Source organism: Podarcis muralis, chromosome 1, assembly GCF_964188315.1.
Source record: "Podarcis muralis chromosome 1, rPodMur119.hap1.1, whole genome shotgun sequence".
Classification (NCBI taxonomy): Eukaryota; Metazoa; Chordata; class Lepidosauria; order Squamata; family Lacertidae; genus Podarcis; species Podarcis muralis.
Window position 1 is genome coordinate 16249321 of NC_135655.1, and position 19209 is coordinate 16268529.

At 40.8% G+C, this 19209-nt stretch overlaps 1 protein-coding gene across 8 annotated transcripts in view; it reads right to left on the reverse strand.

The window, feature by feature from the left end:
* PPP2R5C (protein phosphatase 2 regulatory subunit B'gamma) overlaps window positions 1-19209 on the reverse strand; it is a 77397-nt gene that overhangs the window by 44396 nt on the left and 13792 nt on the right. For 2 of the 8 annotated variants that reach the window (XM_028708576.2, XM_028708427.2), the window contains exon 1: window positions 2186-2356. The exons of the other annotated variants lie outside the window; for them this stretch is intronic. In XM_028708576.2, the coding sequence (XP_028564409.1) occupies window positions 2186-2279 (94 nt within the window). In that variant the 5' untranslated portion in view covers window positions 2280-2356. Of the gene's footprint in view, window positions 1-2185; window positions 2357-19209 lie in introns of those variants that run through there. 8 annotated transcript variants of the gene reach the window in all.

The window sequence follows — 19209 nt, forward strand, 5'->3', positions numbered from 1 at the left end:
TAAAATTGTACTGTGACCTACTTTACAGGGTTGTTGTGAAGATAAAAAGACTGTAAGACACTTAGGTAAATTTTAAAAACTGGGGTGGGGGGAGGAGAATAATCTTTTCCTACAGGTTTGGAAATTTAGGGGGTCCCTTCTTAACACTTTTGTGTGGCCAATTCCAGCTGCAATCCTGAACCTGCTTATCAGGTAAGCAGCCCCAGTGGAATTCCCCATGGGGTTTACCTCTAAGAAAAATATGGCTATCATGGCATGAACTCACACTAGAAATTGTGACAGCGGGTACCCATTCTGAACCAAGATAAAATATTTAGGTTATTATTACAACTGCAATGATGCAGTGTCCACTATTTGCAAAGTAGGTGAATAGCGAGAGAAACAGAAAAAGTGGAAGCCATACAACTTTCCTCCCAGCAGAAAAGCAACTGTGACAGCAGGAGCTTCTCCTGAATGATATTTTCCAGTTTAGCTAGGTGCTATTTGTAAAGCAGATACATTAACCTATGCATCCACTGTACCTTGCAAGCAAGGAGGATGGGGAGCATATCAGAATTCGGACACATTCCCATGACCTCTCGCTGACAACACACCCCTGACATCTTTGTATTCCCACCAAGTCTAGTGGGCATTAGACGCCACTAGTTATACACAACTGTTTGGTCCCAATTACAAATACGAGTTGGGAAGCTATTTCAAGAGCAAAGAAACTTGTAAAAAAGTTGGTAGTGTGTAAGAAAAGAAGAATGGACTGGCCTGGCAATTTAGGATTTTCAGCGCACTCTACTTTAGTGCAAGTTAAAACGGTTTCAGTATTTATCAAGGAATGAAAGTGCTGGAGGTGGTTTGCCTAAACTTTTAAAAAGTCACTGCTAGAGTTTGAGGGTCACTATGGAAAGGACATAACTATGAACCCCAAAGTTAAGGGTTTTAACAAAGGCACCCTCTATTTAAACTGCAAGTCCTGAACAGACCATTAGTGTTGTTTTTAAGAAATAACTTTTGTAGTGAAAGCACACATCAATTATAATACAAACATAAATAAACTCTTCTATCAATAAAGTGAGCAAACTACAGCCAGAAGAGAAATAAATGCAGGAAATACAAGATTCCTTTGCATTTAAATTATTTTTTTAATGTACATAATTTTATAACAAAGGCAAGAAATGTGTAAGATCACTCCTTGCTAAATTTTATTTTTGGAAGTCTCCATCATGTAAAGCTTAGAAATCTTTCTCTGCCAAGAATGCTGATAAGGGAGTGGGGGAATGGTGTATGTTTATAATGCTGTTAGTTTGCTGTTAGTAAAACTAGAGGAGATGCCATCCAGTAATCCTGTAACAATACTGGCATTTGGGATTGTAGTTTCAAAGAGAAACACAGAATCAGTATCTTGGCTAATGTTTGATTTGTTCAGAAGCCATGAATCAATGAATCCCACAAGTGTTTGAAACAAAGCAAACTGGAATCAAATTTGAGAGAATTTAGGAATTGTTTAAGGCACTGTACTTAAAAACACCACAGATTTCTAAGATGCCCAATGGCAGAATACACTCATGCTCTCTATAATCAGCGCTCCACACGGCAATGTAAAATGTTTTAAGATTCACAATGTCAGCGTTGTATGTTTCAAAAAGCATGTTTCGTTTGGATGTTTCCTAAATATATAGTGGCTGCCTTCTATAATGCAATGGACTGTATCACTCAGTCACACTTTCCTGTTTAGTTGCAAACCTAAACAGCAGCCATAAATGAACCCTCACTTGTAGACACAAAAATCCTTTTACTGCACGTTATCGCTCGCATATGCCACAAAGAGCTGCAATTTTCTGAAAGAACTGCTGTGTAACTTAAGTGCCCTGCCTCTCTTCCCTCCAACTCCCCCCCCCCTTTTCTGGGGTAGTGACTTCACATCCTTTGACATCAGCCTGAAAGTGGGGGGAGGGGAGCACTAGGGCAGAAAGCAGCAAAACCTGTTTAACGATGCAAGCAGCCCTTCCGATTCTTAAATCTTTTAAAAATTTAATGGAACTCCTCTACATTTTTTCAACTTTAATAAATCTGCATCGGAACAAAAATGGATTCTGCTACAAAGGACTTCCTGCTTTCCTTACCCGAGAATCACAATAGCCTTTTATTACCAAGCCACAGAGGGTTACAATTCATTCAAACACAAATAACTCACCTCGAATATGCAGAAGGGCCACGGGCTGAAATGGCCCGTTTGAATTTGCTGCGTCCACCACCATCCTGCTGCCAGCTTTATTACATGTCAACATCTAGGCTTCAGCAGGGAAAGCGGTGTACTCCTTAAGGCAAGAAACCAGCCTCCATTTTAGTTTAAAAAAAAAAAGAAACTGAAGCTCTCTGCAGCTGGAGGGAACTGGCTAGTTAGTGATGTCAGCAGAGTGGAGAAAGCTGATTGGCTAAATGCACCAACTTAAAATGACTCTGAAAAGCCGCAAATGAAAAGAGCTCTCTGTGTGGCTGTCACCGTGCATTAAGCTTGTACATTTGTCAGCTCTCTTGTACTTCCATTCATCATTAGTAAATGAATGCCCAGGCTACTGTTTGAAAATACAAGCACTAAACCTTCCGAACAAACAAGTATATCATGGAGTTAACTTTCACTTCACAAAAGGAGTGCTAGGATTTTTTCAGAGTCTATTTGTGTTATCAGCCAGCAAAGATCCACAAATAGATGCACTGTCTCAATTTTCTATTTCAGCAGTATTTCATGAATGCATTAAATGTTTCCCCTTTCTTCTTCAAAATGAACTGCACAAGCCTGCAAACTGTGTGCATGGGCTCTGTGCTATTTGCCTTATGATTGCTTTAGCACGAATAGAAATATTTTAGCTCTTTCCCCCGAAAGGCACACAAAGTATGTGTGTGCGCGCGCATGCACACACACACACACAACTTTTAAAAGTTTGCAAGCAGCAATTATATTAAATTTCATCATACACTTAAAAAAATACATTCATAGCATCATACTAGAGGTTTGCTACAGGACCCCAACACAATCCCCATGCTCCACTATTATTTATTTATTTATAATTTATTTATTGCATTTATAGCCCACCTTTTTCTCCAAGGACCTCAAGTACACACGCCCCCGCTCCATTTTATCCTCACAACAACCCTGTGAGGTAGGTCAGGCTGAGAGGCATCGACTGGCCAAGATCACCCATTGCGTTTCATGGCCAAGTGAGGATTTGAACCCTGGTTTCTTTGAGGTCCTAGTCCAACATGCTAACTGCTACACCAACTTACAATCATTTATCATGTGTGTATTCGACTTTATGTGCCTGGCAAAAAATAAAAAATAAAAAGCGGGCAAGGATATGGGAAAGAAGACTTTGGCAATCCTGCTTGCTGTTGAACTCATTGTGTTTTGACTATACGTGATTATGGCTTTAGGCATGATCCCTGGAATGTAACCCCTGTGTAGGTTGCAGGCTTATTGTACAGTGGTACCTCAGCTTAAGAACAATCCAGTTTAAGAACGATTTGGTTTACAAACTCCGCAAAACTGGAAATAGTATCTTGGTTTGAGAACTTTACCTCGGTCTAAGAACAGAATCCAAACAGTGGAAGGGCACTGGAGGCGGGAGGCCTCATTAGAGAAAACACGCCTTGGTTTAAGAATGGTTTCTGTTTAAGAACGGACTTCCAGAACGGATTAAGTTCATAAACTGAGGTACCACTGTATTACAAGATTCACCCAACATGCAAGTTGTGGGACAGGTCGGTTCATCAGAATGCAAACTTGGATAGCTCCTGAAATTTTATCATCCAGAATTTCTTCTTCTTTGGCGATCATAGCCGAGTAAGATTGTCTTCCATAAACATGGTTTTAACAATGAGCCCGTAAGTGACTGTGGAGGCCATTTCTGGATCCACACATCCTTTCACATGACCTTCCATTGGTTTCCGGGCAGGAGTTGATCACGGTGTGGATTTGCCAAGTGTGCCTTCCTCTTAGCACGTTTCTCCCTCGCGTCCTGAGTTTGAGTGTCTTCAAAGCCCATGACACCTTTGGTAAAGGTTGTTCTCCAACTGAAGCACTCACAGGCCAGTGTTTCCCAGTTGTCAGTGTTTATACTACTTTTTTTTAGATTTGCCTTGAGACAGTCTTTAAACCTCTCTTGTTGACCACCAGCATTACGCTTTACATTTTTAAGTTCGGAATAGAGTAGTTGCTTTGGAAGACGATCATCAGGCATCCGCACAACATTACCAGTCCAATGAAGTTGATGTTGAAGAATCATTGCTTCAGCACTGGTGATCTTTGCTTCTTCCAGTACACTGATATTAGTTCGCCTGTCTTCCCAAGTGATGTGTAAAATTTTTAGAGACACCGTTGATGGAATCTTTCAAGGTGTTGGAGATGGCGTTTATAAGTGGTCCATGTTTCACAAGCATATAGTAAAGTTGGTAGGACAATGGCTTTGTAAACAAGCATTCTGGTTCCCCTGTGAATGTCCTGGTCCTCAAACACTCTGCATTTCAATCGGGAGAAAGCTGCGCTTGCAGAGCTCAGGTGATGCTGGATTTTGGCATCAATGTTGGCCCTTATGGAAAGATAACTGCCTAGGTAGGGGAAATGATTGACATCTTCCAACGTTACACCATTGAGTTGGATTTGTGGCGCTGCAGAGGGGTTATTTTGTACTTGCTGGTGCAGCACTTTGGTTTTTTGGATGTTGAGTAATAGGCCAAGCTTTTCGTAAACTTCTGCAAAGAAATTTAGGATGGTTTGGAGGTCATCCTCTGAGTGTGCGCACACTACGTTGTCATCAGCATACTGAAGCTCTGTAATGGAAGTTACGGTAACCTTACTCTTTGCTTTCAGCCTGCTCAGATTGAAGAGATTTCCACCTGTTTGATATATGATTTCTGCTCCGGTGGGGAGTTTCCCTTCGACAAAGTGTAGGATCACGGCAATGAAAATAATGAATAGAGTTGGGGCAATAACGCAACCCTGTTTAACACCTGATCCCACTGTGAATGGTTCACTTTGAGAGCCATTGTTATCTGCAATTGTTGCTGTCATATTATCATGAAGGAGCCGAATGATGTTTACAAATTTATCTGGGCATCCAATTTTCAGAAGGACAGTCCACAGGGCATTACGATTTACAGTGTCGAAAGCCTTAGTCAGGTCAATAAACGCCATATACAGGGGTTGGTTTTGCTCTCTGCATTTTTCTTGAAACTGTCGAGCGGTGAAAATCATGTCCACTGTCCCCCTAGAAGGCCGAAAATCATTTTGGGATTCAGGAAGGATCACCTCAGATATTGTTACGAGACGGTTTGCTAAGATCCTTGCAATAATTTTGCCGTCCGCAACTAGAGAGATGCCTCAATAGTTTCCACAATCAGTTCTGTCACCTTGATAAAAGAGATTGCTAATTTTGGCATCCCTAAAGGACCTCAGCAGCTACAGGGGAGTTGTGGTTAAGGAGATGTTGGTAATGTTCTTTCCAGCGCAGTACAACCGCTTCTTTATCTTTTAGAAGTGTGATACCGTCTGCTGAGCGTAGGGGGCATATGCCATGATTTATTGGCCCATAGATGGTCTTTGTGGCTTTAAAGACACTTTGTGCATCATGAGTGTCGGCTAAGTGCTGGATCTTTTTGAGCTTTTTTTATCCACCAGGTGTTTTTTAGTTCTCTGGTTCTTCTTTGAAGAAGGTTTTCCCCCCCTTAGTGGGACAGTTTCTATCTCTTTGCCAGATCTGAAAGGCCTTCCTATTCTTGTCAATCATGCATTCAATCTCACTGTCATTCTCATTAAACCAGTCCTGGTGTTTCTTGGTTTGGTATCCCATAGTTTGTTCACAGGCTGCAATAATGGATGTTTTTAGCTTGGTCCAGTGTTCCTCCATGTTATCAGGGAATTCTGAAAGCAGATGGTCCTTAAGAGTCATTTGGAAGCAATCCCGCTTAATGGGATCTTGAAGGGCCTGAGTGTTCGTTTTGCGCCTTGGTTTCCTTCCTTGAAGCCTGCGTTGAGGTATAAACTTGATAGCCATTGTGGAGCATATTAGTCGGTGATCTATACAGCACTCATTGGCGCTTGTCATAGCTCTGGTAAGGAGCACATCACGGTGATCTTTAGAACGGACAGTAACATAGTCTAAGAGGTGCCAGTGGTTTGACCAAGGATGCCTCCATGAGGTTTTAAATTTATTTTTCTGTCGAAAGAGTGTGTTGGTAATAACAAGGTTGTGCGCTGCACATATCGTCAAAAGTAAGATTCCGTTCTGGTTGCTGTTGCCAACTCCTTCTTTCCCAATAGTCCCAGGCCAAAGATCAAAGTCTCGCCCAACTCTTGCATTAAAATCACCCAGGAGGATAATTTCATCTTCCTCAGGCGTCTCTGATAGGACGATATCCAGCTGAGAGTAAAACGTTTCTTTAATGTCTTCATCAGCATCCAGTGTTGGTGCATAAGCGCTTATAATAGTAGCCTGTTGGTTTTTGGTGAGCTTTATCCGAAGGGTTGAGAGTCGCTCATTAATGAATTTAGTGTCTATAACGCTCTTGGCATCTGTCCCTTCCCAAGTTTCTATACACTACCTATTTCTCCAGGAAATGTTTTGCACTGGTTGTTGGTGGATCCTTGTGAACCGTATTCACAGTGCAAGTCAGATATGCTTCAATTCTCATAAGGACTCAGCTTTATAAAACCAGGACCAGATGCAAAGCACAGTACATCAGAAACAATACAAGGGGATTATAGGCCCACTTCAATGCCACAGAATCGTAGAGTTGGAAGGGACCCTGAGGATCATCTAGTCCAACCCCTTGAAATGCAGGAACACGCAGATGTCCCATACGGGGATCAAACCTGCAACCTTAGCGTTATCAGCACCACGCTTTAACCAACTGAGCTAGCCAGTTTTTTCAACAACAAAAAAATCCAGTATGTAGTAGGCTGAATTGGAAAGGGGGGTGATAGAGAAGTTCACACAAGCTCCAAAATATAATATTGTACTAGTAGGATTGTCACAGACTAACTCATATGTAGGAGCAAATGTGCCTCAATCTGAACTGAATAAATTGGTCAGCTTGAAACTTATCTACTTCAAGTGAGGAGAAGGAACAGTACTCTAGTCATTTGAGGCAAACCCCAGTAAAACCACCTTAAAACACAAATAAGTAATTGATGAATGCATTAAATTGCTTGTTTGACAAGAGCCAACAGGCTGTATTCAGTGTAGTGTTATGCAAAATGTTCAGTCGGTGCTGCAAGGATTTATTTTTGTGCAATGGAACATTCTTCCCCTTTTCTCCCCCATGCACCCCCTAAATCTGTTCCGGAGGGGTCCCGGGACAGCACATGGCACACATAGAAGGAGGGAAATCCCACTGGGCAAAAGCTAATCCTTGCACTATTTAGTAGAATAAGTAAAATAGAGCTTCTATGAACATGAGAAGAAAGTCTGCTGAGTCTTGCTTGCTCTTCTCTTCCTTCAGTATTCATTTATTGTTTGTATACCAATTACAGTGAAATTAACTTTAGAAGGCTCAACTAGTAAGCTGTGTAAAGAGACAAGATCAATTTCATTCCTGGATCATTCAGATATTATCTCCTTTCAGAGTGTTTAGGCTACACCAATTTTAAGCTAATTTAAGGAAAGGATAATTTCAGATACAGGCTTGAAACATTTTCATGCCTAAAAATGTGAAGTATAAATATCAAACAAATACATTTGTAAAGGCACATGTAGCATTTAATTACACTCATCAGGAGCTACAATATTCTGCAGTTCCCTATTGAATGTACACTATGGCAAACCTTGGCTTACTGTATATCTAAGTAACTTGGCAAATGGTCTTTGGAGCATAATTCTAATTGAATATAATACACCAAGTGCCACTAGCAAACCCAGGCCCCCAGAATGATGGGTAGGTTTATTAATACCCAATATGGAAGGAAGCAAAGGTATTGAGGTATTATAATTCTGGAGATACAACATGAATAACAACCAGCATTAATGAAATGCAGGGTTTCACTACAAAAAATCATTATGCTGAAATAGCACCAGAAGTTTATCTCACTGGAACTGCATTCCAGCCTTTTAAGAGCTCCCCTTTCACCAGGCCCATCAGCATTTGATAGAAGAAATTACATTTCTGCTTCAGGAAGGGAACCTGGAAAATATTTCTTAATTGTTGGATCAGAAACATTTTAGACAGCATTAACAAATTTTCAGATGCCTGAGCAAACAGAGTCTGACCAATCTGTATATAACAAACCCACCCTTTTCCAATTCTGCTAAGTAGATTAACTTAGAATCTATCAGTTCTACAGAAAACAGACCCTGGCTTATTACTATGGTTAACAGTCATTAACTAGAGTTCTCCAGCTGGATACAATGGGAAACTCTAGATTAAGACAAGCAAAGAATGAAGAATATTTGTATGCAAGGGCTTGGATAAGCAAGGGGCATACAAGCCAAATGATAATAAAAACCATGGTTGATGAAGCTAGGGAAATATCCTCTGAACCCTGCCAATGTTTGTATTCTGGGGCAACAAATCAAGTGGGCACAATTTGTCAATTCCCAGAGTTTATTCTAAACAATGATGCCTGATAAGAAAACAGGGATCTTGATACAAGTAAAAAACATGTTACAAAAAACAATGTTGTATTTTAATTTGACTGTTAGTGTCTGGAATCTAAACAGAAGACTCCTCAATTTGCTTACCCTTAATGAAGCTAGAGCTAAAACACACATTCACACAAATTCGACACTTGTCTGGAATGACAGATTGAACAAACAAAAGCCAAGCAATGTAAAATGTATTTTAAAAGGTGAAGTCTCCAACTTGCTCTTAACATTTTAGGAAAGATAGTAAAAAATATATCCACTACTATATATACATGTCTGTGTTGGCACATTTGTTTGCTGTGACAACAGCATAAAATAGCACAACATTGGCGTTCTATATTTTGAGATGTTTTGAGTAGCTCTGTTCAGCCTAACGCAGAAAGATTTGGACTACATTGTTGATTACAGTGACTAACAAATGTGAAAACTGCAACTAGCGACTTAATACGAATATATAGTATAATTTGAAACATCCCCCGGATATTATACAAACCTCCTTGTCATCCTTCTCTGCAGGAATCAACTTAAACTTGTAAAATGTGCAGTGCAACAAAAATAAACACCTTCCCTACAATAAAAGAGGCTGAATTGTTGTGAGGTTATTTATGTATGACATTTATATCCCACCTTTCTTCTAAGGAGCTCAAGGTGGCACACAGTTCTCTTCCTCCCCATCTTTTCCTCACAATAACCCTGAGAGGTAGGTTAGTCTGAGAGTGAATGACTGGCCCAAGTGAGCTTCGTGGCTGAGTAGGGATTTGAACCCTGGTTGCCCTGGTCTTAATCTAACACTCTAACCATTATACAGTGGTGCCTCGCAAGACGAAATTAATCCGTTCCATGAGTCTCTTCGTCTTGCGGTTTTTTCGTCTTGCGAAGCACGGCTATTAGCAGCTTAGCAGCTATTAACGGCTTAGCGGCTTTAAGAAAAAGGAAACAAACTCGCAAGAACTCGCAAGACGTTTCGTCTTGTGAAGCAAGCCCATAGGGAAATTCGTCTTGCGGAACGACTCAAAAAACGGAAAACCCTTTCGTCTTGCGAGTTTTTCCGTCTTGCGAGGCATTCGTCTTGCGGGGCACCACTGTACTACACTTAAATTACCAACCATTATACTACACTTAAATTACCATTTAAGTTTGAGGGAGGAAGGACTGCTAAAGCTGAATGTGTAGGGGGGGGGGAGGAGAGGAGAGGGGAATAGGGGTCTCTTCCATTCAATAAAATTAGTAGTTAGTTGCAGACTGGCAAAAAGTACTACACATTAACAAAAAAGAATTTATTATCTAAAGTTGTGATAATGTTCTGTTTACAACCACCTAATCCAGAGGCCAAGACAAGTTAATGAAAATTAGAATTATCTCTATAGCCAAAGACATCCCCCATAATCAGAGGCAGTATCTCTCTGGATACCAGATACATGGGGCACTATTTTTCTTTGCTTGGGATGTTCCCTGGGCAGCTGGTTTGACCACAGCTGGGATCACAGCACTTACTGGATTAGGTACACTCATGGCTTGGGTCAAGAGGCAAGCATTTTTATTTATTTATTTTATTTTTACTCAAGTTCCTAAAAAGGTTGCAAGGAGTTGTTGAGAAATTGCAACCGGCCACCCATAGCATTAGCATGAACAGACATTCTTTGGCTGCATATATGATCAATACATATTTATCTGGTTAAATACATGCTAACCCTAAACACCAGTGTTGGAATAACCGTTATAATGACAATGCAAATGCTACTGCTCTAATAGCAATACTGCAATCAGAAATACACGGTTAATTACACTGACACATAGGGGTATGTGAGGGGAATGGGACTCTCTGTTGACCATCAGGCAAGGGCTTTTCCCACTTGCCTTGCCCCACCCTCCAGCCCTAGTAGCTTTCAGAAGGGAATTGCTGCCATGGCCATTATGTGTACAGTGGTACCTCAGGTTAAGTACTTAATTCTGGAGGTCCGTTCTTAACCTGAAACTGTTCTTAACCTGAAGCACCACTTTAGCTAATGGGGCCTCCTGCTGTTGCCGCGCCGCCGGAGCACAATTTCTGTTCTCATCCTAAAGCAAAGTTCTTAACCTGAGGTAATATTTCTGGGTTAGTGGAGTCTGTAACCTGAAGCGTATGTAACCTGAAGCATATGTAACCGGAGGTACCACTGTATGTGTCTTTTGATGAACCATGTGGAAGACTACAAGCCATGGTTGTGGGGATTGTGGGATTTTGTGTGTGTATGTGAATTCAACAGCACTTTGTTTATATTTGTTTGTTAATATTGTTTTGTGGATTATGGGTGCTGTTTAATGCTTTGTGAATTTTACAATATGGCTTTTCTTGTGGCTGTGGTGTTTAGCCTATTTTTTTAAGCTGCTCTGTTAATAGTGTTTTATAGAAGGTGGTTGCTTTTACTGATGATTTATTAATTATTTCATATGATTTATGTTGTAACTGTGATGTTCTATTATGTCGTTATTTATTTTACGCAAGCCACTTTCTGACTTGTGAGAGTGAAAAGCAGCATAGAAATATAATTAATGGAAGGAAGGAATGAACGATCAAAAGGACACTCCTCTGATGGTGGATATGAATCTCACCTGTGTTAATGCAGACATGGAGGTTTCCTCCATTCCAAAATTCCATAAAAAAAGAGTACTATTACTGAACTTGCTCAGAGCAGAAATGCTGCATTATCATACAGCTATTCTGCATGCGTTCCACTGACCATGAGAAAGAAACCCTTCCCCCATGAAATACTTTGGGGAGGCAGCAGCAGTGTGTCCCATTCCCCAAGCATCCATTGAGCTATGTACATTGAAGTTCATGGAAAGATAGGAAGGGTACAAATATGTATGATCCCATGCAGCGGCTCAGCTGCAGTGGGTTAAAAGTTCAGAGATATTCCCGCACATCTTTTCTTGAGCACTGAAGTGCCCTGCTGGATCAGTCCAGTCCAGCATACTGATAAGCTGCCCTGGTAACTTGTTGAAAGGCAGGATATAAATAGCCAAATAAAACACCACCCTGTTTTCCAGAGCCAAGCAGATGCTTCTGAGAAGTCCACAAATGGGGAACAAAGGCAACAGCTTTCCTGCTGCCCCCAGTAAGCGGCAATTGGAGGCACACTGCTTAAAATTTACAGCTGATGACCACAGGCTTCAATCCTGCTCTTTGCAGGAATCTGAGCAGGATTTAACTCCCACTCAGCAGCTGATGAGCAGGGGTTAAATCCTGATGTTTTGATTGTGTGCGCGCCAATTTCCTCTGGGGGACTGGTCGCTGTTGTTTATAGTCGTTTAGTCGTGTCCGACTCTTCGTGACCCCATGGACCAGAGCATGCCAGGCACTCCTGTCTTCCACTGCCTCCCGCAGTTTGGTCAAACTCATGCTGGTAGCTTCGAGAACTGGTACATGCAGCCAATATAGAATTGAACCCCATGCCATCCATCAGCTTGGTGTCACCTGCCCATCAAAGTGACATCAGCTGGTTGGTAGGTGGCTAGAGTTTTTGGGAAATGGTAGAGGGCCAAACAGGACCCCTTGCTGAGCCAAGATTGTCCTTTGGTTAGAGGTCCTCCACCCATGGCTGTTCTCAAAGTGGGACATTTTACCTCTTTAAGCTGAATATTACTTGCTGTTTAACAGATTATTTCTGACCTCTGTGTACCAACTACCTTCATATTTATTGAACTGCCATTTTCTAGAAAGCGGGGGCTTTGATGTCAGAAGAGTGGAGAGGCTGGATTTTTTCCTTCCTTCCTTCCAAGTTATATAAGGTTAGTCCCATACTTAAGATTCATATTCCTAATGATGTTTTCCTAGTTCAAAAACTCAAAGATGGCCAGATTCGCTTATTTTATTAAGACCCATGAGAAAATTAGTCAGCTCTATGTGCAGATCTAGAAGTCCTGATTCTAAAAATAGCTTAAATAACTATACTGTGGGTTTTTTTACAGCCCTGTGAAGTCTGTTCTTTTTTCAAGTGTTCCAAGTTTACAATTGGAAAACAACTTCCAAAATCTTCTTAAATCAAAGTACTGTATGGTGGGAAACAGGAACTGACGCATATGTGACAAGATGAGCAGGTATCAACCGTAACATGTTTGGATGGTTGTTATAAACAATCTGAGTAAGAAAAGCAGCATTTTAGAATCATGAGATTTACTGCAAAAGTTATGGCTGCAAAGAATAAATAGAAGTAGAGAGGGCTTGAAAAAATCCAGAAATGCCTAGGGGTGGGGAATGTGGCAGATGTAACTTTATTTATATAAAAAACACCATATCTGGTTATCTGTAAGAATGAGTATTTGACAGTTATTTAGCATCTTAAAATAATCCACAAAGCAGAGCCATTTATTGCAGTATTGAGGTCCAACTCTTGAGCTCATAGGACATGACTAAATATTAATATCAAGCAATTTCAGTTACAAAAATCCACAGGGGTAGCCATCCATAATTATTCCCAATACAAATAAATATATGCAACCTAATCAAAACAATCGAAATCAGTAGCACTCTATAAAATCCTTTTAAAAACCAAGGACTACACCACACCAGAAACATACAAAGGCCCAGTAAAACTGATAGGATGCCACAGGTTACAATAATAAAGCCACATTTGGTAAAACTCCCTTTTAAAAATTTGAACTTAATGGAGTTTCAGTCTAGATGTATATCCGAAAGGACATGAACCCACAGAAAAGGATGACGGCTGCTTGTTTTCAGATAGAGAGACTTATGGTAGAAATAAGGTAGAAAATGTATTTCTTATTTCTAGGCTCCCAAATCAACATTTTAAGGGCCACACCAGATTTGTGCCTAGCCTTTTACCATCCTTGCCCTAAAGCAGGGTTTCCCAAACTTTTGGACTACAGTTCCCATCACCCCTGACCACTAGTCCTGCTAGCTAGGGAGGATGGGAGTTGTGGTCCAAAAACAGCTGGAGACCCAAATTTGGGAAACCTTGTTCTAAAGACTCCAAGAGCAGAGAAGAAATATACTGCTTATATTTGTTGTTATTTATTTAATTTATTGGATTTATGTAACACCTATTTGCCAACCACCCAAAGAAATTTACAATTTCTCTCTCTCTCTCTCTCTCACAAACTTGGCAGCGGATAAAAATAAAATACAGCAAATCCACACAAAACATTTTTATTGGCACTCCTGATTTAAAATTACTTAAGTTTTTCTTTGGTTTTTTTTATTAAAGGTTTCATGGTTTACAAAAGTATGTGCAATGTCTCTTTTTTCAAGTTACATTTTCTACAGGTCAGTTTCATTTGTTCAGACATTAGTGTTACATTAGGAAAAAAGGGGGGGAGAGGTGGAGGGGACCATGGTCGGTGGGGGTGGGGTCAGGTGGTGATGTTTTAAATTTTACTTAAATGTGTGGGGTTTTGTGTCAGCGTCATTTGTGCAGGTTCTCTTTGCTATTCACCTGTGTTCCTTTGGTGGTGAGAGAGGTTGGGGTTGGTCTAGGGCAGGCATATCCATAGTCCTTTTCGGGGGCCCAATCTGGCCCGCTGGTCGGTTTAATCTGGCCCCTGTGGCAGTTTATTTACTGGTGTAAAATCCTAAAAAACCTCAACAACTTGAACCCTAAAAAAAGATCAACAACTTCAATCCTAAAAAAGGGTTAACAAGTTTGGTTGGCTCTTACGGCCCTTCACTTCATCCAATCGGGCCCTCTTTTTAAAAAGTTTGGACACCACTGGTCTAGGGTGTGGTTGCTTGTTTGTGATTGGCTCTGGTGAACTTTGTTTTCATGTGTGGGTGGGGTGGGTGGATGTTTTGGATCAGGTTAGCCATATTGATTTATATGCCACTGGTGGATTCTTGTCATTGTTTTGTTGGGCTGTGTATGTGATAAAGGGGAGCCATACAGGGGTGAAGGCATCTTCTTCTATCTGTCCCCGTGTTAGTTTCAGCTTATTGGTTAATTTTTTTAGTAAGGCTGTTTCCCATACTACTTGGTACCATTGGTCCATGCTCACTCCTGACAGCTCTCTCCAGTGTCTGGTTATGATGTTTCTGGCTGCTGAGAGTAGGTGGGTTATGAGTTCTTTGTGATGTGAGTGGGCATTATTGTCTTGGAAGGATTACTGAAGTTATTACAACGGCTTGGCAATTTTGGTAATTTCACTGAAACCAAAATGTATACCTGAATGTTAGGGTACAAGCTTCACACAAACTTTGCAAGTGCAATGTATGGAGCACAATTCTAGAAGAGCACAGAATTTAGCTCATTTAGAATCGTATCTCTTGTTTTAAAAAAAGTTATTTATATTTATTTATTTATTTGATTTCTATACTGTCCTTCACCCAAGGATCACAGGGTGATTTACAATATAAAGCACAAAAATGCATCCCATAGTAACCAACAAAAACAACCCCACCACGTTTAAAAGGCCACAGATTCTAGACCATATGGGAATGAAGGTATTCTTGAAATTGCAGGCATGCCACCTGCTAAGATTTCAGAAGGCAATGAGCAGGTGAATAGGATTTATAATGGACTGGTTGTGCTACTCTGCAGACCTTCTTGCCTCTCTCTGTGATCAAAGCCACAATAATGCAACGAACATTTCCTCAATTTGCATAATTTGCACAGGTTCTTGACTCAGAATTTAACTGCCTGGGCCACATGCATTCCGCTTTCCCGCTTTGATTTGTGTGGAGCACATACATTCTTGACTCCCGCAGGAAGCCTAGAAAACTCAGAAGAATAGGAGTTGAACAAAAATCTTCTTAAAAAATTGTTTTCTTGGGACAGGGAATGATTATTAAAATAGCTCCACACCCCCTAAGGACACAAGCATGGTTAACAATTGGCCTGAAGAGCTATTAAGACAATGTCCAAGTGTTGGGTCAATGTGCAGACATTTGGCCTAGCAATGGGGCAAGCCCTTGCATAATGAGCAGCTTATGTAAACAGAAATTAAGTGTCCTGGTAAAGATGTTCAATTAGGTCAAAGAAAGGAAGCAACTAATTATCAAATTATTGCTTGCAAGTTAAAGACTGAATAGAGATGAAGTTCAGGAAGAGGTCACAGAAACCCAAGTTATAATAAATACTTCAGGGGAGCACACAGGTTGAAATCCATGACTTTTTCTTTAAATGAATTTTGCAGGCTTTAGAAAGAGGGAAAGTGCTTCTCCTGGTTTGTAAGGGCAATCTAGCCAGACTAGCCAGTTTATAAAAACGAGAAATTCCAAGTATAAACCCCCATTTTGCCACCAGAGACAGGAGTAAGGAAATATCCCAACTTGTGGTATGTAAGCTTTTTTGTACTTATGGTATGTAAGCTTTTCAGTTATATATACGTACATCTACATGACTTTTGATGGCTGTTCAAGAGAGACTGCATTTGCACTGCAGCTGCAATCCTATACACAGCTTACTGAGAAATCAATAAACTGCGATACACTTTAGGAATGGCTTTCTTCTTTCAACAGATGACAGTGCATTGACACATTATAGCCCAGTCTGTAGCTTGTCTAGACCGCTCAGGGAAAGCATTAGGTTTGGGTGTACTAGCCTAGTGTGTTTGTGGGAAAACAAACTTTTTTTCTGTCTCCTTAGGGCTCAAGAAGGTGGTGGTCACAGTGTGCACCTTGGGGAATGTATGGTACTGAATTTGCAGGCACTTTGTTTCTACCCAGACTGGTTTGTTGTTACATGCCTTGCACATAGCAAGCCAGTCTATGGCTTATTTCCTTCCTGCCATGCCAGGAGTGGAATGCACCAGTGATTCCCACACCAGAGGGAACCAGGCAGAGGGCCTTCTTGGTAGTGGCGCACACCCTGTGGAACACCCTCCTATCAGATGTCAAGGAAATAAACAACAATCTGACTTTTAGAAGACATCTGAAAGCAGCCCTGTTTGATCTTTTATCGTGTTTTTAGTATTCTGTTGGGAGCTGCCTGGAGTGGCTGGGGAAACCCAGCCAGATGGGCGGGGCAGAAATAAATAAATTATTATGATTATGATTATTACATCAGCACATTCATGTTGTTGCAATCCAGCCCAATCTCTGAGTGACGCAAGATTCCAGGGGTTCCATGCACTTATCCAGGGTTTGTGTTTCCTTTCAGAATAAGGCAAAGCAGACTGTGGTGTCTTAATGATATATGGTTTATTTACACACATATGCAACCTAAGCGTACAATGGAGGAGGGGTTCACAGCATCAACACCTCAAAAGAGTCTTGCTTCTCCCCTAGCCACAGCCTTGGATTCAAACAGAAATCAAACATTGCTCGCTGACCCTCTGCTTGCTGCTTTTGCTTCTAGCTCACATCACAGCAAACTTTGCTCAAAATTCTGCCTTTGTCTATCTCAGTTGAAGGACGGGCACCACGTTTTGGCATCTGGCACAGAGCCCCCTCTCCTTTGTTCTCTTAATGACCAGCACACATTTTCCTGGGAGTAAGTGGGCTTACTGCTAAGTAAACGTGCATGAGCAGCATCACTTTTTGAAGCATGAAAATTTGTAAGATTGGTACCGTTGAAAATTAAGGGCACTGCAGCCAAACAGCTAGCTGCACTGAATGCAAAGCATGAAAACTAGGTCTTGGAATGCAGGGAACTTTCTAAAGAGAGATGTGGAAAGGTTCTGTGCCCAGACACTTCGTTCTCACTAGAAACGCGTACACACTAAAAGTACACTTAAAGGATAGTATCCACACACACAATTCTTCCTGCTTAAGTAGTCATGAGGAGGCTTTGCTTCAAGCATGGGTACAGCTGGCAGAGAGTGTGTTATCAGTTATGGTTTCATTGGCCCTCTTCATCTAAGTGTTTAAAATGTCAAACAAATACTGCATTATTTCAGCGTGCCTTTGGTCTGTCAGGTAGCAGAATGGCTATCCCCCCTTGCTTGAAGTGTTTTACTTGGTTTTCTTATATACAAATCTTATCAAAACGTTTTTTAAAGTATGTTTCCAAGTTTTGTTATGTTAGCTGCCTTGGGAGTCCCCCTATGGGGCAGAAAGGTGAGTTAGAAATATTTTGACTAAAATAAAGGCACTGGGGATTTATCTGCCCCATCCCAGAGAAGAATAACATAGTCCATATTGGTCCTACGATTTCCTGACTCCCTCAATTGCAGTCCATTAAAAGTTCAAGCATGGGCTTGAAAAGTTGCATAGGATTGGATGCGACTTACAAAACTGGGTCACAATATTCAAATGCATGCAAAAAGGCTCATGCTGGTACACTCAAAGAGTGCTGCATACAAACCTTTTAATCAGAACTCACATACAAAACCTTGGAAAAATTGTCTTGGAATACCGATACAGTTTACCGTATTTTTCGCTCTATAAGACGCACCAGACCACAAGACGCACCTAGTTTTTGGAGGAGGAAAACAAGAAAAAAAATATTCTGAATCTCAGAAGCCAGAACAGCAAGAGGGATCGCTGCGCAGTGAAAGCAGCAATCCCTCTTGCTGTTCTGGCTTCTGTGATAGCTACGCAGCCTGCATTCGCTCCATAAGACACACACACATTTCCTCTTACTTTTTAGAAGGGAAAAAGTGAGTCTTATAGAGCAAAAAATACAGTAATTTATTCCCTCTGTTTAATATACATTGGATAGTAGAGAGAAAGAAGCCATGAGGCTGAGCTTGGAGTCAGGACAAGTCAGAGTCTGGCTTGTTTTCATAAGTGTGGCAGGGGAGGATTGAAGTAAAAGCTTTTCACAAGTTTGCACCAACATGCTGCACATTCACGTTAAACCATAGTTTGTTTTTAACTATGGTTTAACGTAACATAAGAACCAGGAAATAGGTTTGCTGGAATGACAGCACGGCACAATAATTTCACTCAAACTTTGTTCTGTGTTCTTATTTGAAAGAGAAGGAAACCATGACAAGGTGAAGATTCTTTCCAGGAAGCCATCTTTCAAACTAAATTTCAGTACATCTTCCAGAATTCCGAAGTGTATAAACCATTTCTGACATTTAAGGAAGATGCACATTGCCTGCAGGTTTTAAAGAAAAACTAAGCAGAAACTGCCAGAATATCAGCAGTCTTCAAAGTCATGCAATTATACAGCTAGCTGGATTTAAAAAGGGGGGGGGGGAGAGACTGACAAAACCCACTCCAAATACTGAAGAATATTAGTTTCAAATTCTAAGTTTCATGGAATATAGTTCCAGTTTTAGATTTTGTCCCAGATATTAGCATTCTGTTTGTTATTTTAGAAACCTCAAAACCTCATGCACACTGATAGCTTTATAAATATACTCCACTCTGGAAATACAAATCCATTTTGTTGTCACCTCTCTCCAAAAATTCTTTTGACTGAACTCAAGAGACAGCTGATAAGCATGCACTGCAGACTCTCTAGCAAAAAGGAGTTAAGCAGTCAGTCAGTCGCATGTCACATGCATCTATTCTATTCAAAAAACACCACAGAAGTCTGCTCTATGCTGAGCATACGCTTGCAAAGGCTAAAATAAAGGCCATTATCAACAGAAGCTCTTATGCCCATGAGACACAACTGGCAGCTTGTTAGTGGATGCCTACCTTGACACAGATCTCTATGAAAGATGTATCCATTTTCCAAGTCCTGAATTCAAA